The following is a 16,414-nucleotide window of genomic DNA, read 5'->3' on the forward strand; positions in this document are numbered from 1 at the left end:
GACTCTGATTGGCTACCAGACTCGTTTCCTGGCAGGAACGGTGTGCGCTGATTGGCTGATTTTTACTCTTGAATTCTTTCTTCCTGATACGACCGATCTAGCCCCGCCTTGCCTGACTTGAAGTCATTTGATGCATCAAAGAAAGGAAACATGGTGTGTTACAAGCAGGGACAAAAGTGCAAAAATATTTTTATAGTAAATTAGTTTTGTATGATTCCACACAAACATTCTCTAAGTACAAATACCAACAGTCCTTTCATTGCACAGCAGTGCGATTTGTTTTCTAACTGGGTGACTTTTAAGTTCTTTGGTGACATTAGAAGCTAATGTTGCTCAGTATTAGACTAAAAAAAAGTAATGCGAGTTGATTATGGATCACCTGTCTATGAAAAAAACTTTGATTAGACTGCTGACTGTTAAAAAGTTGTTCTTATCTGGTTGGTTTGTTTTGGAGGCAGAAATGATTGTAATAAACCACGATAAACGTCTCATACATGGTGAAGCATGGGCGTGCACAGACTCTGAAAGGGGCAGGGGCAAAACTTCTAGCCCCCTGGTGCCTACCATGTAAAATGCAAAGTCTTGGGTCGAAATCGGCCTGGAACCCTTGTTGCTTTGTTACATCCCCTCTCTCCCATCTTTACTGTCCCTTTCCACTGTGAACTGTTTAATAAAGCAGAAATGTCATACAAATAATATTTAAAAGGGTAGAGCTACTTCACCAAAAATGCTAGGGGGTTCTGGGGGCATGTTGCTCCCCCGGGGAGAGATTTTTGAAAATGTGCTTTGAAAAACTAATGTGTGGTGAGTTCTGTACAGCAGTGGTTGTCAATGTGGGGTCCGGGGACCATCAGGGGTCCTTGGGGGGGTTCCAGGGGGTCTCCAGCAAATTGATGAATTGTTGACTATTTTGATCATAGTTTCACTGTTATCTCTCTACAGATAGTCATGGAATTCTGGACAAAATCATATCTAACAATAAAAATATTTTCAGATTTGGGTCAGAGAGACAAAATCTCATCAAATGAAAATAAATGAGGGGTCCTTGATATGAAAAAGGTTGAGAGTCACTGCTGTACAGTGGCATGAGCATTTCCTTTCAAGGGAGAAAATACAATATCATTTCTGACCTCTCACCGATATGTAATCCACTCTAAAAATTACAGGTATAAAATTATATGCAATATGAAATTGAACAACTTTGAAATATCACACAGGAGTCCTGTTTGATATTGTACCAAACCTTTTACTGGATGTGCATTTTCAACTCAACAAAAAAAAGACAATTGTAATGCGGAGTAAAATTAGAATTTCTTAATTTATTTAAAGTTTGGGCAGCTGTTTACAAACCACAATACTTTTGACATGATGACATCTTATTTCAAAACTATCACTGATAATCAATCGAACCTAAAGAAAAACATATTGTGTGCATGTCTGTTTTTAAATTAATTTTGAGACAATGTCAGGATGTATTCATAAAAAAAAAACCCAGCATGAACAAATGATGTCATTTGTAAGAAATCAAAATAAACAGTTGACAAAAATCCTACAAGACAATGTATGTACAAAGAAACTGAAAGAAAATTAAGTACATGTACAGTAAAAATCTGGATTTTTACACTTAATTACAAGAGAAAATTACAATTTGTATCGGTTAAATAAAAATCTTGGAAAAAAAAACCCATGGTGTGAAAGCTTTTTTTTTGTTTGTTTTTACAATGCAATTATTGCATTACGCTGATGCTGTCATGATACCCTGCAACACTGACAGTCTTTAGTGTGGTGAAACAGTCTGGTTCTCCGTCTGACCTTCCCTCCCTCCATCAGTCCAAGAAGAATATATTGTTGAACTGCGTTGCACAAAGCCTCTTAACTTCCTCTGCAGCGGAGAAAAGACAAAAGGGCATTAAGGTTAAAGGGGAGATTAAGTATCAAGGCAGATTGTCTTTTTGTGGTGGTAATGACACAGATTTGGCGGCGGAGTCGTTCACGTCAGACCTACCGTTTACTTCGATCAGATTGGCGTTCTTCTGGTTCAAGATGACGTACAATTCTCTCTGGTCTGACTTCTTGCCGACTACCCAGTAGTCTGTCATAGCTTTAACGATGATTTCTTCGTCTTCATCAACCCTAGAAGAAACACACAAATGGCAAAGCACCTTAACATAAGAGCCACTATCGCATTTATACGCTTTGTATTCATGTGCTGCTATCGTGTGTCGGATAGCAGCTGCAACTGTAATTCTTGGGTTATGTAATTAACCAATCAGCCCTGAATTTTTCCATTACAAAATGTGTAATTTTATAATTTTTTTCAGCATTTGTCTCAGGAATGACTGTAGATTTTTTTTGTTCAAATGATGAAAAACGGATATCAGTTGAAAAACACAACTGAACCCACATGCAAAATGCCCCAACTCTAATACTTCAATAGGACAAATGGTCCTGTATTGAGGGTATGGAGAAAGTGAGATGACAATCAAAACCTACAGTAGATGAGTTGGATAAAAGTTCAAATTTAGCTTCTCTGACTTTAATGCCATTTTTTGGAGATATTTACACTTACCTAAACTAAAAACAAATACAACAAAAAGTCACACATCACTGGCATACAGGAAAAGAGGAACTGATATTAATAATGAAAAAAGAAATGCTGTGAATATGAATGCTGTTGCCAAGCCCCATAGACAGAAAATGGGATTTTCACATGACTACAGTCTCATGACTGCTTTAAAGGAGATTTCCAAAGTTCCCAGGAGCATTCATATTATGTATGAAAATGGCAAGCCAATGATGACAACAAGAGAAACAGGTTCAGAGTTCCTGCTTCTAACTAATGTCTTGCCTGAAAATCAGGTTTTGTGGAATTTAAAACATATTCACAGTATTGCTGCAGTTTACTGCAGAAGCTACACATTTTCAAACCTACTGTAAATAATGGGGGGAAATACATTACTGAAAATTTTTATAGAATATATTTTTATATAAAAAGGCAAAATGTGTAGGATTGCAGTACATCACAGTCGAACTGAATTGTATGTGAGATTCAGATTTCAAAGGCCTGATTTCTGCTTCCTCTCTGCTGCTTTCTCTGTGTATCAATGGAATCAGTTAAACAGTAATAAGCAATTAGTAACTAACTCTCCAGCTGTCCCAAATAAAAACACAAAGCAAATCACCTACTATTCCTAACTGTGACAGACAAAACAGGTTTTTTTGATTCTGAAAGGAATACTGTGACATTCAAAATTTTGTTTCAGCACTGACACTTGCGTAAAAAGGAAAAAAGTCTTCGGTTATCATGATGTAAGCAAATGTAAGAAAAACTGACTTAGCTTTATCCTAATTTTTGGTTTCTTGGTAAAGAGTTAAACGCCTGGAGCCACATGGTGATGTTAAATTCCACACACCAACCCTTTACTGAGCAAATATTCTGTACTGTACCTGGCGAAGTCACAGTTGATGTCTCCCAGGATCTTCATGAGGTCGGGATGGACAGAAGTGAGGGAGACGCTGGCCGTTTTCCTCATGTGGATGGTGCTCTTCTCTGCCAGGTTCATGTGGTTGAAGTAGATGAACTTAAACTGGGGCTCCTTGTCCGGCCTGAGTGACACAAAACAAGAGAAAAGATAGATACAAAAAAATAGGAACTTTGATTAAACAAGGACACAGTAAACATGCCATCCTCCACACATGATGCAGTCATTGTTTGGGCTAATCCTTTAAAATTATGTGACCCAATCCTCGTATTGTCTGTGGATTTGTGTGCAGACACCACTGATCGGATTTTGACAGAATTTGTGGGAATGATGCATCTCGCCGCTGCGTTTTGTGCATTTTCAGAATTACAGTGATTGGTTCGTCTGTTTTGTCATCTCTGTCATGTGATACTGCAGATGCTGCTACAACTTTTGAAACAAACTTGGAGGAAAGCTACATCTCACTACTGCGTTGCAACACTTGGAAAATGTAAGTCATGGATTATACAGGGGGCGCGACATACGTTTATGTGTCACATAACATCTCAGACACCTCTGGTTTGATTTTAATGATTTTAACTTTTCAGAGGGATAGCCTACATCTTCCCAATGTATTTCTGCATTGTCAGTATTTCACTGATTGGGACAAAAGTTACTAATGTTTTTAAATGCCAGAACACAGTGCCAAACTATATCATCCCTCCAAGTTTTGTCAAAATCACACCAGTGGTGTCTGAGATAGCCTGTTTGAGTTTAAAACTGTGAACTTTAACTATAGCGCCCCCATTACACCAGCATTATTTCTGTGGTCACAGGCAGACAATGTGTCATATCCAAATCCTGAGTTAGTTCATTGGACTTGTTCTTATTAAAAAGTCAACAGCTGGAGCCACGGTCCTGTATAACCCAATGGGTAGAGCATGACACACCAACACTGTCAGGGTTAGGTGATCAACTCACACTGGGGCCAGCCATGCTGAAAATGTACAGTAGACATTAATGACACTGAGGGACTTTGGATAAAAACATCCACCAAATGGCATGTCATGGATGTTAATTACGACACACATTTTAAAGGTAAGGTGAGTCGAGGAGACAGTTACAGTATTGCCGCAGCTTAACTGACAGCAGCATTGTAACTGACTCTCTGGAGGTGTGTGTAGACGTATTCAACTCAGCCTCACCCCAGATTTTATCTGCGGTGCGCCTAATTATTCACAGTTCCGGCTGGCTTAGCTGGGACACGGGCCTGGTGCCAGCTGAGGAATTTTGGGCAGCATGATTTATTCAGTCCATTCTTCACTAGGATGATTAAAAAGGGACCCATCAAATTGTCTAGGCCAGGGAGTCCAGTCTTGGGTTACAGGCAAGGGCATATCTCAAGCTATCTGCTGGGGTTAGAGGAGAGCGGGCCAGGATGCCAGTCTCCAAAGCAACACGGCAGCGGTGCTTGAGTTACCCCTAAGTAGTGCCATGACGATATCCCATGGTAATAGAGTCTCATCTATCATTGTCAGCCAGCTTGAGTTAATTCAAAGGATTGAGTGCATACCGATGACAAACGACACTGCTGGTGTAATCACCAAGGAGAGAAGTGCTCACCTTCCTACTGAGACAAAGAATTTTTTGACAAGAGTTTTTGTCATCTGGTAAATAAACGGATGACTAAATGAACTGAAGTAATGAATTTAAAGACATTGTCTCCCAGCCTTATGATACTTTCTCCATGGGTTAAAAAAATTTAAATGAGTAAGAAAGTCAATATGCTGGGCAAGAAAATGGACATAAAATAAGGCTTCTCTGGTGCGTCGATTTCAATTAGGCTTAATTCAAAAACCCCCAGAAAAAGGGGAAATCCGCACTCTCAAAAAGATATCTTAATTGATTTGTTTTACATGTTTCAAATAAAAATATACAGCTTGGCGAAATGAAAAGATATCTTTTTTTAGAGTGTGGATTTCCCCTTTTTTTGGTTCTTAAAAAAGTTAAAATAATTCCTTAACATTTCAAGCCTTAAATTCTCGTTGAGCGTTTTATGAGCAAAGTGATGTGGACCCATTCTGAAAACTGAGAAGGGTTAAACCAAAGACAAACATCTCTTTGAAACGTACTGCAAATATCTGCAATCTGAGCATCAAGTGTTAGTAACGACTACTAGAAGAAAGCTCCATCTCCACAGGGCAGTGAGTTGTAAATAAAGAGTGATGGATTCTCCACTGACCCTGATATCCTGCGGTTAATGTTGAACTGTTCACATATATCAGATGCCAGCAAGGTAAGCTGGGGCCCCACCAAGCCGTCCAGCTGCTCACAGAAGTCCCTCGTCAGCTCCACCGAGGCTGGAAAGAGGCGAGAGAAGGAAGGAAAGCACAGTGGGACGGGACACGAGAGAAACATGTACAACTTTGTTCTTATATGAGCAGTGAAACGGCCAAAACAGAAGTTGTAATAACAATTGACAAAAAGAAAAGAAATGAGTGGAGGCAAATGACAGCTAACTACATCATATGACTCTAGTTGTGTGGATACATACCACTGATCATAAAACAAGCCGCAGCGCTCATCGCCTGAAAAAAAAAGAGCAGATCGATGCGGGTTGAATGCAGACCCAGGAATGCACAGGTTGCAAATTACATTAATGTAGTGCAACGCAATCATTTTAAAATCCTGCCATTTAATCCCAAAAATCCATATCATTTGATAGAGCAGTGGAACATTTCATCCTACATCTACTGCTCATAAACAAAAGGTCAAATCCTCCAGTCACAGATTATCAAAATCATCCCCAAAGAAATGAATAGCAACTTTAGAGTACTACCTTCCCCGTTTTAAAATATATTAAAAAAAAACATAAAGCCTGCGAGTGAATCAAGTGATTAAACCTGTGGACTGCCACCACAAACAGCAGGGATTCAAGCTCATAATTATTCAGTCTCACCTTATAAACGATCAGATGCAGCTCCTCGTAGCTGTCCTCTGTGTTGACGAATATTTTGGGGAATCGAAATTTGGCCTCTGGGTCTTTGAGATTGGCAGGTCCTGTCAAGAACCTGGAGAGGACAGAGGATAATATGCTTAGGTAAAAACATTTCCTCCTGGTGAGTAAAAGTCAAAATGGGTATTCAGATGTGACTCTATAAAAAAAGGATTTATTTGTGTGCTGTCACGCAAATTTTGACTGAATTTGTAGGAATGATGCATCTCGCGGCTGCATTTATGCATTTTCAACATTACAGTGATTGGTTTGTCTGTTTTGTCATCTTTGTCATGTGATATTGCAGATGCTGCTCGTTCGATTTTGACCAAACTTGGAGGAAAGCTACATCTCGCTACTGTGCTGCAACATTTGTTCATATCATATCACCCTAGTCATAAGATGCACTTAGAGGTAAACTTTTCACCAAATTCTCGTTAAAGTGGATCAACCGTTATTCCCTCCCTTCTCTGACTGGTCCAACAGACACGACCACAAACCAACAACAATGAAATCACTGTTGTAATATTAGCTGGATTCCAAGGATGCCACTAAATATCAAGGCAGAACGATCTGCATTGAAGTGCGTGTCTGTGTGTGTTTACATGTGTGTGTGCGTGCCTTCTCCTGTGTGTGTGTGTGCTGGCGTACACTGATCTCAAAGTGCGTCAGTCACCTTCCATAACTTGTTGTATTACAGTTAAGCCTAATCTTTGGGGGCCTCTGCAAACTAATCTCCATGTTCTACTGCATTATCCCGTTACAGCCGTGAAGCAGCGGTCCCAGTCCAGGACAGGACACCAGGAGTCAGTGTGGGACCGCTGCACCAGCTGCACCTTCACCTGCAGACACAAGTCACCTCAGGCATGCACGCAGACACAGTGAGATTTATGTGCAAGATAGCAAATATCAATGCAAACATACCCTTGTTACATATTTACACTGAAACTGAATTGAAAGTGAATTAACCCCAAGCCTGCACCGATACCCTGCCCTCCACCGCTCTAGTTTGTGTTAGCTGAGGGAGTTACATCCTTATCTCATCTGTTTGTGATGACTGCTACTCAAGCACATTACTGGCAGCGAGCTGAAACCACATGATGCTGGCAAACAGACGTGCATTCGTACCTACACACACACACACACACACACACACACTCACACACACACTACGCTGCTTGGTGCGTAATCCGTATGTAGTTAAAAAATTAGACAAGTCTCTTCGTCCCAAATCAATGTTACCCCACTGTCCTGCTAGCCAAGCCACTTCCATTAGCAGACCTACTAATGGACAGCCATTTGTTAAACAAGTGCCAAATTATCCTGCTCCAATATGAAAACAACGAGCTCTCAGAGAAGACAGAGGCCCAAAAGGCCGCCAATTCAACCATGTGACCTCAAAAGCAACAAAGAACAGACACATCAAAGCACTTTTTAAGTACTTGAAAATATTTCTACTTTCATTTAACCAAATCCTTTACCCAAGTATGTTGCTGGAAATATGGACAAATATATCACATTTACAACCCAATACAACGCAAAACACTAACAGTACAGTGCTCCATTTGGAGCCATTAAAGAAAGTATATGCAACAAGGAAAAACATGTTATGAAATTTGAGTTCATTACAACTTAACAAAGATTTAGTCAAATTGTGTTTTTTCAATTCAATTTTAATAAATCCTAGTTTCAAAAGGTAAACAAGCACTGTACAGCCTCCAGTCACGAATGAAAGGAGCACTAAGACTCAAATAAGGGTCTGAAGTATGACTAGACTACAATTTGTAATGGCAAAACATTTGTCATTACATCTTTACATGCCATTTTCTCGCAGCAAACCAAGTACAGTCACGGAATAGCGGTTTCAGAAAACAAAATGCAGCAGGACATTTTATACTGAGGGATAGCATCTATGAACAAGCCACTGAAATTTTCATTTTCAATTTCAAGGAACAGTTACAGCATCTGTTACCTCTTGCTAGCATTTGCTTTTCGCCCCCCTCCTACCCCGAGTCGAGCCCTACAGCGGCCTGCAGAGAGCCAGGAGGAAGCGGGCCGTGCCTATACAAGCCCTGTGCAGATACAGAGCGTCGAGGGAGGTTTTCCTTCCCAGGTTAGAGGCCGTTAACGAACTTACCTCCCATAGTGCAACAGATTCCCTGCGACCTCCGGCCTCAGAGGAGAGTCCCTGCCTGCCAACTGGGGAAAAGAGAGTAAGACGAGGGAGGGGAAAGGAGGGAGAGAGGATCATATACAATTTTATGACGCCGCATACTTCCCATATTAGCTCCTTGCTCACTTTCCTTATTATGTTTTGACAGTAGAGTGCACGGTTACCATTCTGGACACCTTTCTTACACTGTTATATATCATCAATCTGTGATGTTCAGTGCATTCCAGGAGTTTTTTTGTGATTAAGTGTTGTAATTTGCTTTTTTGGTGAACCCACTTTCTCTCAACCTGCCTCATCTACTTCGACTTCAGTTAGTGATTTCCTACATTTCCCAGAACGCCTTTCATCAACCCCCAGAGTGAACTTGTTTAATTCAGCTGTTGGTTATATGTGTAGGTGGAGAAAGCGATAGCGGTAGCAATAGAAAGCAAAAGTTTTTCCAGTTTCCAGTCGAGAAAAAGTGAGTCGCGTCCCTTACTCAAAATACACCTGACAGTGTTGAAATTAGTCTCTCTCCTCTTCTACGATGGATTTCACCAAGTATGATCGTCGGTGCAAAATGCCAGCTCTAGAAAGAAGCCTTTGCTCTCTGATTCTGAGGGACTAACTCCAGAAATCGTGGAAAAAATTTCTGCTATCAAACTCCATTGTAGCTGCTGGAAATATCTCAACGTGACATTATGTGTACAGCTGGCTAGTTACAGTATCCAAGGGAATAAGAAAAAAACACCACCAAACAAGACAATAGACCCAGAAATGGAAAGTAGTCCACCAATGGCTGTTTTAAAGTGGTTTAGGGTGGACTTTTCATTTAAATGGCATAATAGTGAGTCTCTTCTCTATCCTGTATATCCATCCCTCCTTCCTTCACAACAATCATCACCTTCCCTCCTTATCACACCATTCTTTATTTCTTTCACCATGTCCTCAGTCTCTCTCCTCATCTTCCCTCAGCTATTCCCTTCTCTCCCCACTCACCTCTGGTTCAGAGTGCCTGGGGAACAGCGAGGTGGTCAGGTACTTGTACAAGATCCTCATGTCATCCTGTTCCAGTCCGCTCCTGCAGACGCAAACACAAACACACAGAATTACATCTCTCTGTGTCACGTCTTTCACCCTTACAACAAGGCAGTGTTCAGGCTAACAGGTGCAAAACCATGTGTGGCTGCATGAGTATTTTTCAGTGTGCTGTAAATAATATAATAGGTAATGGGTTAGATGATAAAATGAGTTCTAGTGCTAATTATTGTTCTGTGTAATTGTAAATGTGCTAAGATGAATACTACAGCTGCAGAGGATGAGAGCAGACAATCCTGCCGCAATAATGGGCAGATATAACCTGAGCGCAAATTAAACTGCTCATCTCCCTGTGTCTGTTGAAGTAATCAAAGGTCACACAATGCCGTCAAAAACTGCTCTCGAGTCAATTCATTAGCGATCACGTAATCCCCCTGCTCACACAGCGAGCGGACAGGCTGACAGCGCAATTAAAGGTACTAAGGATCATGTCAGAGTGCACATAACCCACAAAGAGGATTAGAGGGCATATTTGAAGCCGCCTCTGTTCTACCCGGCCTGTTGTAATGCGTTTGCAGATGCCAACGGCAGTATTTTACCTAGGCAGAAGGCTGAGAATAGATGCAGGGAGGTGTAAGGGTCTACCTTGGCTTCCCGAGTCTTTTAGAATTCATTGTAAAGTCCTTTTATTTGTCTATAAAGCACTAAATGGCCTAGCACCTTCATACATTAAAGATTGTTTATCATTTTAGAACACTTAGGCCCTCTAACCCTTTTACACAAGAACTCTGGTGAAGCCGCCTTCTGTTTTTACGCCCCTAAACTCTGGAAAACCCTCCCACAAGATCTCAGAATGCCGAGCTCTGTTGGTATTTTTAAGAAAAAGTTAAAGACACATCTTTTTAATCTGGCTTTAATTTAAGGTTGTTCTATGCACAGAGGATTTTATGTTCATATTCCTCTTTTTTTCTGTTCTGTTTTTTGTTTTATATTCATATTCGTCTTATTAACCTGTTTTTATCCTGTTTTATTCTTTTATTTTACATCAGCTATTTTACTGCTTGTTAGGTATTTATGTTTAACTTTCCTGTTTTTATTTATTATGTGAAGCACTTTGGGCTACAATTCTGTATGAATGGTGCTATACAAATAAAGTTTATGATCATTATTGTTATTATTATGGGTCTGGCATAGTACAGGCTGCAAGTAACACTTCAGGAAATCACCGCAATATTCCTAATTTTCTTTATAAAGTACCTAGTGCACAGGGCTTCATATAGAGAATCCACTACTGTTGTGGATGTTCTGTTGTGTCAGTTAACTTTGACGGACAAGACACACAATTTAGATCACGTTTTCAACAAGCGCTCAGTCCGTACCAGATGAGCTGGTCGTTGTAGAGGAAGGCTGTGTATTTGACCAGGCTGAGGCTCTCCTCCACTCTGTTGACGAAGGACTGGATCTTCAGGTAGGTCATCTTGTCCAGCGGGAAGAAGCTGATGCCCCCAAATACATCCAGCAGGTCACAGGACTGCAGGTGGAGAGTCTGCAGATACTGAAACCCCCGGTATGAACGCACAGGGACACACACACACACACATGCACACACACAAAACAAGAGATGCCCCACAGACACAGGAGAAGGAAAGGAGAAAGGGGTTAGTTTACCTGCCTACTAGTGCTTGCTTACCATGCAATAAAGACAGCGGAGAGAGGAGCAGACGCTCTCTAGAGACGCCGACGTCACCTCAGGGCAGAGGAGAGGCGCTGACATTCAACCTCTGATACACACACCATCGGCTCTCTCTTTCTCTCTCTGTCTTTGGGTTACATTCTGGAGAGGGAAGCCCATGTAAGCTTAAGACGCTCTGAAGGGTATTCCCTAATTAGAAATGAATTTTTTATACTTGGGAATAATCTCAGTGTTTATGCCTAAAGCTGGATCCTTCCAGCGAGGTGAGGGCAGCACAAGGCGACGGCTAATGCTGGCGGTTACCGAGAATTACTTGGCAATTAGGCGTGACTGCAAACACGACTGATGCAACGGCTTCCCCAAATGTAACTTGTGTCAAAACCTATTTACAAAAATAAAGAGTCAATGTATGTTTAAGTGTCATCCAACTGGAAATCATCCGGAACCAAGTGGACATTTGTGGAGCCAAACCCATGTGAAAACACTGGCTGTCAGGCCTGACCGACTTTTTATGAACAACTATGCACTATGTAATCAAAATTAATTACACTGTCAAGGCAAGCCCAACGTAAACTAATGGTCTGTGTTGGAAAACAAAAAAAGACATCTCCACCCAGCAACAAGCATTTATCTGTCAACGTGGTTTTGTCTATTTACCCTGTAGAAGAACTTTTCAAGCTTCTGAATGAGCAGCTCCACTCCACCTGCCTCCATTGCTCTGCCAAACGTGCCGTTGAAGAGCTAGAGGAGTAAAAAGACAATAATCAGTGTTACAATGCGACTCTTTTTGTAGTTTTTAAAGCCTCAACATGGGATAGTTTGGGGTACATTTATTATAGGTATCTGTGCATGGATTTTTGGAGGGGAGGACCTAGTTTCCATTTTGTCCGTTTTCTTCAATGGCTAAGTTTGGCCATTTTGGACGTATATATATATATATATATATATAATTTGTCTCTTCCATACCTGCAGTACTTGGACCTGCAGAGAATATTAACTCCAGAGTCAGCTGTTGGTTGAGGTGGTGAGCTCCATTGCCTCTTGCTGCTAACAATGAGTCCAAATGGGGTTTGTCAAAATTTCGCCAAAAAAGCCAGTGTGTGATGATATGGCGACCAACTGACGTATTTCTATCCATGATCCGGAAAGCAGCGGCACCGCACCATTTCCACTCAGTGGATCGTCTTCTACCAATGTCAACTCGGCACCATGTGCAATTGTTTACAACCTGGCTTGACAAAACTAGATCACACCGCCAGTAACGCACTTTCACCCCACAGCAGTCTGTGCTGCGGCAGAGAAAAATAGTTTCATGATTTCCTGATTAGTTTCAACTGACAGCTGACTCTGGAGTCAGTATTCTCTGCGGGTCCAAGTACTAAAGGGTTGTAAGAGAGAAATTATATTTAGGACCAAAATCGCTGAACTTTATCCTTTAAGATGAAGCCTCTACTAGAATATTTATATGCAATGTCAGACTGTACTTTAACTACACAAAAAAGCATAACAACCATGTTGTGAAAGCATCACTCTGAAATGTCAAAGCGTACTCACCTTGTACATACTGTAGCATTGCCTCAACACTGCACCATAAACAGTGTCCTACAGAAGGAAGAGGGCATGGTAAGGTATAAAAACAGACAATATACCATGGAAGAAATGAAGTTGAAGAGAAAGTTCTCTTGATACTCACAAGTATCTCCTCTTCCTGATACTCTATGGTGGGAGGTTTACCATCTTTGTTAGGTTTCTCTACCATTGGGTTTCGCACCACCTGAAGAACCAATTAAAAACACCAAAATCAGTGAATATAAGCGATTGGTTGAGCACATCTAAATTACATTCCAAAGACAGTCTACAATGTCTTGACGAACACAGCATGTACTGTACAAGTAAAGTAAATGGAAAGTAAAGACCATGGCAAGTTGTACGATACCATGACTATCCAGAAATTGTCCTCTGGTTCAAAGAAAAACTGCCTGTTCTTCTGTGTGTGCAGGGATTTAGCTGGTTTTGTCGGACAGAATGTTCTGAAACGCAGAAAACATGGCAGTTAGGAAAGACGAGGTACAAAACCAATACTCAGGATGTAAGTACAGATACAAGAGTCGGGGAACAGATACAAATACAAAAAGGTGGGAAATTAAATTAATTTTAGCTGTGACCTAGTTGGCTGATAAAATAGAGTCTGGTGAATTTAGGGATGTACCAGACACTGCAGCCTTCAGTTTCCTGTCCTGGATGTAATTTTAGTCCTTAGCTCAGGGTTTTCCCAAGGAGTGATTGATTGTATTTTGACTGATTGGAAACATAACGCTGTTCAAATTTCACAAGCTGGTGCAATGCCACCATTCACAACTTGTGGACAGCTCTGCTCTGGGTTCGACCTGGTGTAAACTACATGGGAGGAAACCCCGGCAGGCAGTGGCCCAGCTGCAGATTTATGGCAGTATCATGGAATACAGCATTAGGCCCTACATTTATATAATACTAACATCTGTAAGAGGATTTGAAAAGATGACTATATAATCATTCTCCATTTAACACAGAGGCACACAAGAGCCTCTGTTGTACATTCCTACAGCATGGCCTAAAGCTTGCAGCCATTCTACTATTCTACTGTTCTTGCCACATCAGTGGCATTTGGGGAATCTAAGTCAAGAGTCTGTAGTCAGCTCCGCCAATCAGAAGTAATGTTAACATGAGAGTCGGCTGCACTACTGCTAAATTTTGGATGGTTAGATTTAACTGAGAGACAGAAACGTAAAACCCCAAATCAGATCAAATCTATACATTACTACCATATTTTAAAAATTAGAACCAAGATGACTAGCTCCCCATTTTGTGTTTTTACCAAGACTACATTTAAATTACCAACACTACTGCAACATTTCCCTATTCTGTTGAAACTCAGCTTCAAAGACAAGCCACTTTCCTGTCTGCCTGCATAGAAGTAGCTAGTCAATGCAAAACCTGTTAGTAATGTTAGATACTTTTTTCCCCATATCTAAGCTAGATGCACAGGTGACCCACCTGGTCTGTAATGTGCTGGGAAAATGCTGCTGTAGCTGCACTCTGCTTCTGTTCAAAGTACAATAGTAAGATCTCTACCTGGTAAACTGTACAATGGCTTCACAAAGGCCCACATTACGGATCTTCTCATTCTTCTCCACCTCACAGGGATGGTAAAACAAGATCTTCTTCTCCTCCTAAACAAGACACGTCAGTTAGCAATTTAGATAGGAGTAAATTAAGGATTTTATCAAAACACCCCCAGCAAAAACCTACTGTTTACTTTAATAAAGATCAGGCTGGAGATACATTAAGTACACTGCTGCAGGACAGAGAGGTATGAAATATGTAATTAGCAGGAAAAAAAAAAACATTTTTCCTGTGGGAGTAGACCTCACCTCTCCTTCACGTGGCCCAAATGAAGGGTTGTAAATGAAAAAATTTAGCAGAGATGGCGTGTACTGTTTCTCTTGCATTCCTGTGGCCATTCTTGGACTGCAATAGACACAAAGCACAAGGCTGATGAACAAACACAGCAAGCTTGAAGCCTTCTTGATTTCTTTTAGGTTAATTAAACGTTGATCTTACTTGATCAAAATCACACCTGCCTTACCTGATCATCAGCATTAGAGTAACTTGTGTCGAGATTTCCTTTGTTCCAAAGAAAGTTTGGTTAGCATGCCGTGTGCCTGCAGAATGAAGAGAAGTATGACACAAATCTAGAGAGAAACAACCACTAACTCCTAATTAGTGGGTCCACACGTTGAATAAAGTTGACGAGCCAAATTTGACACAACTGCAAGAAACTAGTAGTACACAGGGCATTTAAGAGACACGTTTGTTAGCAACTTGCTGACTTTATTCTGTCACTCGCATTGTTTACATTGATGCTACTGTAAGTTAGCATCCAGTAAACTCTGCAAGCAGAGCAGCAAGCTTAGCTAAACCTGTACAACAACCGGCCCGGACTGGGAAAAACTAAATCTTTGTACAGTAGATTAATTATTTCTTCTGACTCAACGAACTGAAGAGCAATCTCTTTGGTTCCGTCAGCAAACCAACACAGCTAGTTGTCTAGCTTGTAATTAGCCGACGTTAGGTGGTCAATTTGAGTAGCTAGCTAGCTAGTTGGCTATGCTAGCACTAATGACAACAGTCCGCCGCCAGCAGCAGTTTGAGTTGTGTTTGCAGAGATACAAGCGGGGGAAGACCTCGTTGAACCGCGACAGTGACCGTACAACACAGCTGTAATACTCACCTTATAGTGTATAAACCTGACACGTTCAGAGGCTTGTGGTCATAGTTGGCGTAAATCAAAATAAAAGTTGAGGAAATGAGATCAATGAGAGGAGATGCCGCATATACTTCACATTCTAAACTTCCTGCTTCTGACAGCGGAGCGTCACAAGTCCAAGTGCTCGGGTAGATTTGATTTCACACGATGTAAGGTTCCTGAATTAAAGTTCCTCCTCGCCTTCAAAGATGTACAGTATGTAGAGTGTTAAATTAACAAGGGATCTTTTACTATCAAGTATAAGTCATTTTTCTAACAACATCTGAGAAGAGAATGAGCAGGATTGTGTAAAGTCTATCCTATTGATTGATAATGAAGACTGGTGGTTTCAGACTTTTGTAGAGAGTTTTGTGTTAGGCCTTTAAATTCTGACTGGGACCAACTTAAATAATGTCTACGAATCAAATGACAGCTACAAGCTGCTTGTTCTCCCTGTATAATGTGTTAACAACACAGCTGGATGAAATTATCTTTGACCCTAACAAATATCCCACTATTTTGGTATCTGTTTCCAATATAGGCTAATTTCACTTGCTCTAGTCTTCATCTTAACTTAACTAAACCCTTCTTTGGTCTCAGTCTTGATTCCAATTAGTCTAAGCCCGGTCTTTTTTTCCCCTGGACTTGTCTTGGGGGTTTTTGATTACATCCTCAGGCATCTCTGCACTGTACACTGGGGATAATGATGGCAGTCTCTACTGTTTGGTGGGGTTTGTGTAACAACCTTTGGCATGGCCTGTGAACCACTTCATGGCGGTAACATAGACAC

General features: G+C 40.9%; 1 protein-coding gene across 1 annotated transcript; it reads right to left on the minus strand.

The window, feature by feature from the left end:
• Positions 1 to 1,409: 1,409 nt before the first annotated feature.
• ccz1 (CCZ1 vacuolar protein trafficking and biogenesis associated) lies at positions 1,410 to 15,744 on the minus strand. The gene is made up of 17 exons (XM_071905110.2): positions 15,610 to 15,744; positions 14,965 to 15,040; positions 14,750 to 14,846; positions 14,451 to 14,548; positions 13,276 to 13,369; positions 13,033 to 13,113; positions 12,894 to 12,941; positions 11,997 to 12,080; positions 11,026 to 11,201; positions 9,608 to 9,689; positions 8,594 to 8,655; positions 6,421 to 6,532; positions 6,016 to 6,049; positions 5,704 to 5,821; positions 3,448 to 3,606; positions 2,006 to 2,133; positions 1,410 to 1,882 (listed from the first exon to the last, which is right to left on the minus strand). The coding sequence occupies exons 2-17, from the start codon at positions 14,976 to 14,978 to the stop codon at positions 1,827 to 1,829; spliced, it is 1,443 nt and encodes a 480-aa protein (XP_071761211.1). The 5' UTR covers positions 14,979 to 15,040; positions 15,610 to 15,744; the 3' UTR covers positions 1,410 to 1,826.
• Positions 15,745 to 16,414: the final 670 nt, after the last annotated feature.

Source organism: Centroberyx gerrardi, chromosome 20 (assembly GCF_048128805.1).
Source record: "Centroberyx gerrardi isolate f3 chromosome 20, fCenGer3.hap1.cur.20231027, whole genome shotgun sequence".
NCBI lineage: Eukaryota > Metazoa > Chordata > Actinopteri > Beryciformes > Berycidae > Centroberyx > Centroberyx gerrardi.

Excerpts from the sequence above, each read along its gene's own strand:
- ccz1 (XM_071905110.2), bottom strand. Across the intron at positions 13,370-14,450 it reads GCCATTGTACAGTTTACCAG|AACATTCTGTCCGACAAAAC; the intron begins GTAGAGATCTTA and ends TCTGCGTTTCAG. Across the intron at positions 13,114-13,275 it reads ACAATTTCTGGATAGTCATG|GTGGTGCGAAACCCAATGGT; the intron begins GTATCGTACAAC and ends TTGGTTCTTCAG.